This window comes from Montipora capricornis, chromosome 1, assembly GCF_036669925.1.
Source record: "Montipora capricornis isolate CH-2021 chromosome 1, ASM3666992v2, whole genome shotgun sequence".
NCBI classification, from domain to species: Eukaryota; Metazoa; Cnidaria; class Anthozoa; order Scleractinia; family Acroporidae; genus Montipora; species Montipora capricornis.
In genome coordinates this window covers 43226487-43236486 of record NC_090883.1, presented here as the reverse complement: position 1 = coordinate 43236486, position 10000 = coordinate 43226487, and the positions used below count along the sequence as shown (strand labels likewise).

At 37.0% G+C, this 10000-nt stretch overlaps 1 protein-coding gene and 1 pseudogene across 1 annotated transcript in view; one reads left to right on the top strand and one right to left on the bottom strand.

The window, feature by feature from the left end:
- The window catches only part of LOC138045164 (protein downstream neighbor of Son-like), a 5796-nt gene extending 3439 nt beyond the window's left edge, over nt 1–2357 (top strand). The window contains exons 2-3 of the mRNA XM_068891581.1: nt 79–530; nt 1546–2357. Coding sequence (XP_068747682.1) covers nt 79–530; nt 1546–1848 — 755 coding nt within the window. The 3' untranslated portion in view covers nt 1849–2357. The remainder of the gene's footprint in view (nt 1–78; nt 531–1545) is intronic.
- The window catches only part of LOC138045175 (coiled-coil domain-containing protein 148-like), a 24290-nt pseudogene continuing 15835 nt past the window's right edge, over nt 1546–10000 (bottom strand).

The window sequence follows — 10000 nt, the reverse complement described above, 5'->3', positions numbered from 1 at the left end:
GGCTTAAAACTATACATTAAGCACAACTATTAAAGCAAGGCATTTTTAAGCAACAGGTGTTTCTTTTTTAAATCACAGGAATCAATTTCACCATGCCACACTTGGAAGAAAAGAGCAAAACCCAGTCTGAAAGTGATTTCCGAGAGGACAGCTGTGATGTGCAAGACAAGGATGCCCCAGAGGATGATTCTGATGATGAGAACAGTGATAAGAGGGAGTGGCTCGAAAGCATGGGACTTGATAAAGAACAGTTTCCACTTCTGAACCCTAACGCTATCACACCACATGAAATTACTAACCTGAGAACCATTGATCAACAGCCAACATCTACTGTACTAGTAAAAGGCCCGGATACACATGCCTTGTTCAATTTTCTACTCAACTGTAAGAGCCTGGTAAGCAATACAGGAGTGCTAGCTCAAGTGCCGCCGACATTGCTGGCCCAAGTGGCATTCGATGGTGCAACATTGAGGAGTCTGAGAGTGAATCAAGGTATCGTCAAGCATTTAGAAGCTAAAGGGATGGCACAGGTAATAATTATTGGTTACACCAATGAAATGATGATGATGACAAGTTTAACTAAGTCCCAATCTTTATTAGCTGAGGACAAGTGAGTGGAAGTGCTTTATAAATTAATAGCTTCAGTAGATTACAATTCCGATGCACAAGTTACCAATACAAACCTCGTGAAGAAAAGAAAAGAACCAATAAAAAACTTGACTAAAATTAATTGCAATATTATTGATGTTCAATACAGAACCTGATTAAGTTGATTGAAATCATTCCGCCCATAAGAACATAAGAATCATAATAAATAATTGCAATATGACCCAGTTGGTCACAGTATCACACCGGTAAAAAATAAAATAAAACTGCTCAAAGGTCTTTTTTAATTCTCACGATTCAACAGGAACTAACAAGTGGTGTTTTATCTCTTGCCTGTGAAATAATAATAATAATAATAATAATACTACTACTACTACTAATAATAATAATAACAATAATTTTAAATAAATTATCGTATTTATTATTTTTGCACTTTACAAAGAATATCCTGCAGTTGCATTCTACTTTGTTTAAACATAATTTCATTTACGACATTGATATAGTTTTAACCAACTTCTGTTGCATTATTGCTGTCACAGTGAGTGAGCCTGAAGCGAACAAATGACGCAGCTCTCTAATCGGCAGAACACATTTTTCTTTGAAACGCAAGGGATTGTGGTCAAAGGTGCAAGGAATTGTGGTTATCCATGAATGGAGGAATTTAGATGAGCATTATGATCATAAGAGCCTGCTCTGTTTTTCATTTCCACGCATGAACCATCGTTAAATTACTGCAAGCATAATTGAACATCTCCCTTCCCCTCGGCAGCACATTAATATTTCTACCATTTTGGTAAACTAGTAATAGAACCGTATTAAAGCAAATACCCATGAGCTTTCCATTCTCATTGCACTTCAAAACTGCCATGTAGAAAAGCTTCATTGTTATTGTAATTAGGTATTGAAAGTCTAACAACTCCTGGTTTGGTCTCTTTTTAGTTGCATACTATTGAAATTTCTGGGCCAATACTTCCAGGCTGTGTGTACGTGTTATCGCAACTGTTTAAGGCCTCACAAAAAGGGAACTTTAAGGCCACCTTATCTGCAAACCAGCCGACAGTAGCCTTCAATGTTCCAAAGAGAAACACAAACTCTGAGACTGTGTCTATGGGTAATGGATCTCATTTACAGCAAAGCCTGTCACAGGGGCAGTTGAAATATTACCAGGATGCAGAACAACTCAATGGATGCTGTTTGAAAGAGCTTGAGTGCAAAGGTGGCTTCTTCACTTGGACTTCTTAGTTTAGGACAAAGTGTTGCCACAAACATGCGGGGATGGCCTGTGAGCAAGTTCTTTATTTTGTGACTTGCCACCCACAAGCAATGACCAAAAGGAGAAGCAATAGAAAAGGGCCACTATGTCTCACTAAAGTGTGAGACATGGAAGTCCAAAAACACATCTGCCACAACTGTCGGGTTCAGCATACAGCCCTTCTTTGAATATGGAGACAATGAGAGTGAATGAGTCAACTCAATCACACAATGATACTTTTTATAGTAAATTTTATTGCCATTTTTGACCAAGATTATTCTTAACCTGTACACCACTCATTGTTCAGTTTTTTGAACTTTGTACAAAAAGGAAGTACATACTATTGTATGTTTTCTTCAGTGTAACATTAATATTTATTTACTGTTGTGGTTGATGAAATCAATCACTTTTAAAATAATGCACTGGACTGAACTTGCAAAGTCTTATTAAATTTGTATTTAATTCATTACTTGTCATAATAAATAACAAAAAATGTACACTGCTGACTAGAGTAACTAAATATTTCTTGTTTCCAGAGATTTGAAAACACAGCTCACGGATCAGGCTGGGTCATTTCAATACTAAAATAAGTTTAACACTGTGAAATGTTCCGTGCAACTTGTCTCCCAATGTTTTGGCGACATTGTGGCGGGACAAATTGTGCAAAACATTTCACAGTGTAACATACCCTGCAACAGCCAAAATCGTTGCGAGACAAGTTGCAAGAGCCGTTGCTGAAAGTAGAATTAAGTTCTACTTTTCATGCAACTTGTCTCGCAACGATTTTAGCCATTGTAGGGTATGTTACACTGTGAAATGTTTCGTGCAACTTGCCCCGCCAGTGTCGCCAAACATTTCACAGTGTAACAGCTCCCCTAAGTCTTTATACTAGGCTACAACGTGGCGTAGATTAGCTTAGTTAAGAGTTAAAGTTGTTTTAGAAATAATTATTTGATGTGGCCTGATTTTTTTCCTCAGCTTATTGTTTTGTTTTTGAATGTACGATTGGGACTTGACTGGATTTAAAAAAAAAACCCTCCCACTTTAAAAGAAGACAAGGACTTGTACATTAGACCGTTCTAAGCAGGATTGCAAGATAATAATTATTTATAATTTGATACCAAAAATAAAGGGATGTATGTGTATCACTTGCTTTTCCAAATAACCTTACACCATTTTGAGCTATATAGAGGATATTACATGGCCGCGCGGAGAAACGAATTTTATCTTCGAGTGCTGCAAGTATCTCTCACGAGTGAGCGAAGCGAACGAGTGAGAGATACTTTCAGCACGAGAAGATAAAATTCGTTTCCCCAAGTGGTCATGTAATGTTCTGTTTATTATATAGATATTGATGAAATGTCTAGATTTACAACAACTTGTTTTATTCATTTTCGAAATGATGAAAAAGTGGTCACCAACCGCTAAAACACGCATGTTGTGTAACATGCCGTGAACAAGATATGAAAGTTATGAAAAACAAATCATGATAATGTCAAATTTTGCAATAAAAATGTTATGTAGTAAAGAAGAATTATATTAAAGCACAAAAGTATCTTACAATGAAGAAAAAGTTGGCGTTTTATTGGCTAAGCGTGTTGGTTACCATGACAACACCTATATCCTCACATGTGAAAGATAAAAATGATATGTTCACTGCGTGCGGTGAAGATATGATTTTTTAGTAAGAGGAGAAATCCTGGTATTTCATCAATATCTATATAATAAGATAATAATATTGAACAAGATACAGTACTTCTACAAACTTTGCCTTGTTTCAACTTTAACTTCAATAGTCATGGAAAAATATGTACTGAGTGGGGTTGGCTCTTTTGATCTTTTGTTGGGGTTAACATGGTACAATCAGTGTCTTAAAGCTGAAGGGGGATATTACAACAATATTGATTAGGATGCAAAAATGGCAGCCAGTTCATCATTCTTTTCTACCTGTGCTAATAATTATTATTACCAGTCCATTGGCATGTCTAAAATTACAGGAAAAAATATATTGCTGGTGAAGCAATGTCGGAGAGGCTTACAAGCGCAAAGATAAAAAAAGCAATTTGCATTACCGGGTAATCATTTTTGCATTTGGATTTCTATGCAATAAACTTTTGCAAGGCCGTAAGATGTGCTCCTAAAGAAGTTCGTGTTTCCTGGATTTTGCTGTGACAGGAAAATTAAAAATGTTATCACCCTGCACTTTATTTCAGTGAAGTCATGATAACCTTGTTTAATACTCTAAAGTTCTTTCCAAGAATAGACTCAGGATTTAGATTCCTCACACAATAATATTATGAAAACCCCCTCAGTCAGATCTGCAAAAAAATCAATGAATGAAATAAAGAATATTAATTTTTTGAAGTTTGGGTTGAAGATGAAAGGGAAAAGTGATCCTTGCGTTTATCTGGACAAATGTCAGCAAACAGACCTACTCGAGCCCACATGAGTGACTTCATAGACTGCTCACAGTCCCTTCTGAGTTAGTCAAACTGCCCGCTTTGGTAATGCAAGCGAGCTGAGGGGAGAATGGTGATTGAGCAAAGATATACCTCGATCACCATTCTCCCGTTGTTTGCATTACCATCGCAGGCAGTTTGACTAGCTCAGAAGGGACTGCGAGCAGTCTAGAGTGACTTCACAGCTTAGTTGGAAGAGCACTTGAATCCCATAGAAGCCACAAGAATGTTTCAGGTGTCTATTAATGGTGATTAACCCATTGACTCCCAGAGGTTCCCCATTGACGAGTAAAATCGTTTGGCGTTAGACAGAGTAAAATGTCTGGCCGGTTTGGACGTCAAAGGATTAAAGAGAAAATTGCTTAAAGTGCCCCTGTGACCAAAAAATCAATTCATATTTTTCTTTGGATTTCAAAACTATGTTAACAAAACACCAAGTGACCCACGTTTTAAGCCTTGATTTCAAAAAGACACCTCTTTATTTTAATGGTCCGCCATTACTAACATTATGTTCTTGAGAGAGCTGGATCGAGGAGAAAATGACGTCAAAGGCTCACTAGTTTAAGAATGCAATATGTGTGTACGCCGCAGAATTAATATGCAGCACGGGGGTTTTGGGCTTTCAGACTTTTAAACTCACACTTTGCATATATAATAAGCTGCGTTCACACACTGAAATTTTAAGCTAGTGAGCCTCTGACTTCACTTTTCTCTGGATCCAACCCTCTGAGGTCCAATCGGTCAGTTTTGAACGTGAGTAATGGGGACCGTGAAATCCAAAACTTATTATATTTACATCCTTTAAGGAGCCTGAAAAGCAAGTCAATGCTTTTAGCTTCAAGTCACAATCAAATGGAAAAATATCTTCAGCCCAGCCTTGTGGGTGCCAAATGTTTTGAAACAATAACATTGTCGTACTATCATTTTCTTCTTTGCAAAAGGAATGTTGGGTTTTAATTAATGAAGCAGGGTAGCCAACGGGAATCTTAAGGTTCGATCTGGAGTCAATACTATTGATTTTTCTCAAGCCTGGCATTTGGTTTGCCCCTTAAAATCCAATACCCACCTCACAGATAAAAACTGATTTTACAGTGGTCAAAGATGATGCAGAGGACCAGGGACTGGGGATTTCCTTGCCTACATAGTGTATTGTATTCCCCAACAAATGCAGTGAAAAACGGTAAACAATTCAAAGCTGCCAGTTTTCCAAACTATCTCTTTGAGTGGAGCTCCATGCGCCAAATGTGTCTGCGCAGAGCACCATTGTCCCACCCCTCCATGTATGCTAATGTGACCAGTATCACATGAACATAATTATCATGGGCTCAATAGGTTTTTTGGTGTGGGCCCATTTCCATCAGTGGGGCTAACGCTCACATGGTTCATACGGGGTAGAAACTTAGCACTTCACATTACACACAAGTCTGTTCAAATATAAGTACTACATGGCCAACGCTTGCAAAAACGTAATCCTTCCTTGTACTTGTACATGTTCATTGCCATGACTTTAACATCAGCTCTTCAGTTCCCACGGCCTGCTCCCGTGTGACCTTGTAGCTCAGTCGGTAGAGCAGCGGTGATCTAACCCGAAGGTCGTGGGTTCAACTCCCACCCTGGTCAGTGTTTTTCTCTGTCCTGGTGTGGGCCCATTTCCATCGGTAGGACTAACGCTCACATGGTTCATATGGTGTAGAAACGTAGCACTTCACATTACACTCTAATCAGTTAAGTCTGAATTGATTTTACCCTGCCTAATGCCAGACAATTTACTCGTCAATGGGTTACTTGACTTTTCACTGACACAAAATCATACAATTTTATTAAGATCATACTTAAAAACAGTTGAATGTTGATCTTTTCTAGGTTGCTGTGGTGGTTTTATAGAAGCCATGATCCTTCTAGCATAATCACTGTTATGCACTCCTGCATCTCTCAGAGCTTGCTCTACTTTCAGTCTCCTGTCACTTGTTATCTACAAGTTAAAGAAATTCATGACAATTTTAAAGATGCTTTGACTGTTAAAAACATTTCAAATTAATGCAGTCGAAAATGTACCTAGTGCATGTAATTTGAGTAGTTTCTTGTAAAACAAAAAAAAATCCAGACAATGCAGTGGAAAATTGATAATTTATCAAAAAGTTTTATTATCAAAATTTATTATTGTTCAGAGTTGAATATTGAGATTTACCTAACAAAATGTTAATAACAACTCATAACTGCACATTCCATAAACACTGCAATTTTGAAGTTCAAATTCCAATCACCAGTTTTATTTTTTGTTTTCTACTGCATGCTGTCAGTCATTGAAGCTGCACAGGTTTATGGTTTCAATTGTGATGAACCATTAATTATTTCAATCCACTTTGTCAGTTTATAATAATCTAATAATAATCTTCCTTTATTGAGGGTAACACTTTATATCTCACAATAATTTACTTGTGGCCCTTGAGGGGAAAAAATGAGGTGGATATTAAAAGTATTATACATAAGAATTTTAAAAATGGATAGAACATTAACTACCGGTAATCAAATTTGTTTGTCTAATTTTGTTGCTGAATGAACTGAAGGAGGAGCAGTACTTCAATTCATTAGACTGTTCCAAAGTCTTGCTGCACTAAAACTAAACTAATGCTGTCTGTACGAGTAGTTTACTGGAGGTAATATTAAATTTCTAGAACTGTTTCTTGTGTTCCTCGAGTAAACAGAGCCGAATCTGAGAAACTTTTCAGCATGCCGTTCAGTTTCTGTTTTTAACAGCACACAAACTGTTGCAACAAATGTGGCTGACAACAGTGAAAACCTGTTGATTGAAGTTAAGTGTACAAATGTTTATGAAAGGCACAATGTTGCTGCAATTTTTATGTTTTCACTAAAGATTCAGCAGGGTCCTTCTGCTGAGTGACATTTTACACATGTTTTGTTTTTTTCTGCAGTGTAGACCTTACATTATAATAAGCTTATAAATCACTTCCTTAATTTCAATGATCATTCTCAAAGGAAATCACCTAAATGTTTCCATTTTCATAATTATTATTATTATGAAATCACTTTTAATATTTCCTTGCCCAAACCTTTTTGTCTCTCTAAATGAGTCAGATTTATGGACATTTGACCACAATAAAGAGTTTTGCTGATAGGCAACATGGCCTCAAAATGTGGCAAAAACCTTTTTCCAAAACACCAACACCCGACAGGAAGTGACAGAAAAAGAGCAACATTTTGTGACAGCAACAATGCATTCTTTATTTAGTGACAGCCACGTCATTCTGTTCATTTCATTTATTGCATCATTTTGAGCAGCTAAACCTTACTACTTATCATTGTAGAAATAAATTCACAAAGGCATCATTCAGTGACACTCAACATGTCATCTCTCATGGTTCACAATACAAACACGTACAAAGGTCATGGAGGCCTAGGGCATGTGGTCAATTTGTGTTGGAATCACTGGTTTGTGATGGTTCTAAGGTCCAACGCATACGAGGAAAAATAGTGTGACAAAGTTAGATAGGTCAACACTAATCAAGAGAAGCCACAATGCAGTTATTATTTTACATATAGTTGGAAGACCCTGTGAAGCTGTGGATAGCACCTGTACATGTATGTACGAATATATGGGCCGTAAAGGCACTCAGGATCATAATTAACTATCAGTGCAGGAGATTAAATAAAGGTTAATCAAGTAATTGTAAGGAATTGTGGATATACCATAAAATCCCATGTTAAAGCCCTGGGCCCGGTTGTTCGAAGGAGTTTATTTCTCTACCCCAAATGTTGTACAACGCTGATATTTGGCAAAACTGTACATTAGAGGAAGTAAATCTTGAACACCAAAAATAACCAAAAGAAACTTGCACCAAAAAGTTGAAAAAAACTAAACCAAAGTTTACGCTAATCATGGATTAAGTTAATCGGCTTTCGAACAACCGGGCCCTGGAGGCTAACATACCATTACATTTTAGAGCTATCACTTGGGTTCTTGGAGGTGGAATTGAATTACATTAATGTATCATGTGTATGAATTATTTTATGGGAGCAAGAAACACAAAGTGCAAGGGATGAACTTTAGGAATACACTAGGCTCAGATTCCATTGTAGGGAGGGCTACAAAAAATCTGTGTGCATGCAAAACTGCCACATTTTAGCTACCTTTTGCCCCGTTACTCCAAAACATTGTTGATCATTGAAAAGTTGTGTTGGAAATGAACAGTTAGCCTCCTGCACAGACATTCTTGTGACTCGTCTCACAATTGCATGACGAGTCACAAAAATGTCTGCGAAGGAGGCTACCCCTTGGAAGGCCTCAAAGAGTAAGTTTTAACTTTTATCCCTTATTGTTTCTGTTAGTATCCCTGTAAACATTCATGTTCAATGTAATCACAATAAGGCTAGCAGTTTTAATATCTGATGAGGGTCACACTAAATTTTAACTTAATTCTCATTTCCTAAAAATGACTACCCTATCCATACTCACCTTTTTTTCATCATAACCATGAACATCAAAAAGAGGGTGTTGAAGTTCAAGCTCTTCGTCATATATGCTGGCCACCCTAGCTTGGGATGCCTGTGAGTCATAAAATCTAAACTGGTCAGTAGATTTTCAGAACCCTTCTAAGAGTAAGACAGTATTAACCCCAATTTAATAATAAGGACAACTTTAACTTCTACCTCTTCAAATAAAAATAAGTCAAGAATGAAAACACCACTTCAGGGCCAAGTTGTTTAAAGCCAGATTAAACCAATCCTGTCTTAATTTTGATATTAGACTACTTTTTAAGAGACCTTCTTAACTGCAATGTTATGGTACCATTATTTATGAAACACCATTATTATTGCTCAACAAAATGCACCCACTGTTGTGACGTACATGTAACAGGTTACCATACCATATTTTGGTATTTACTTGCTTATACCTGTATCTCAAAAACTTGGTGATCCCCATTTTTATTGTAGAATAGTATTTCATTAGCAATCTGAGATAGAACTATTGGCAAAGTTTTAAAGCCTCATTTACACTAGCAAGTTTTCCCTGACAAGTCCACTTGTCAAGGAAATGCCGACTTACACACTAGCAAGTTCTCCTTGAAAAGGTTCTCCTTTACAAGTTTTTCTTGGTAATGTAAATGGAAAATATGACAAGCTTTCCTTGACAAGTGTCCTTGTTCAAAAACTAGCATGCCAGTTTTTGAACAAGGACATTTGTCAAGGAAAAAAATGTCATCTTTTTCCATTTACACTGCCAAGGAAAACTTCACAAGGAAAAGTTGTCAAGAAAACTTGCTAGACAGAGTAAAAAAAATTAAGCTTACAAAATTCATAAGAGCCAATTCAGGGCTACCTTGTATTTTTAAGTCTTAAAAAAACAGCTTTACGGCCTTTTGACCAAAGTTACATGTATGCTAGGTTTTTTTTTTTTTTTTTTTGGGGGGGGGGGGGGGGGGTTTGACTGGGAAATTGATGTTGTAGTCTTGAGTAGGGACGGCACATTGTTCAGAGCACTTGCTTCCCACCAAAGTGAACTGGCATCATTATGATAAGATATCCTGGTTGGCTGGTTACAAAACTGCTGTGGGCCTTTCTTGCAGGCCTACAGTTTTCCCACTTTGACCATACATAAAAGTAATTAGCATTTACTGTATATAATATAACATGTGACTGTATGGAAGATAACACTAAAGGTGTA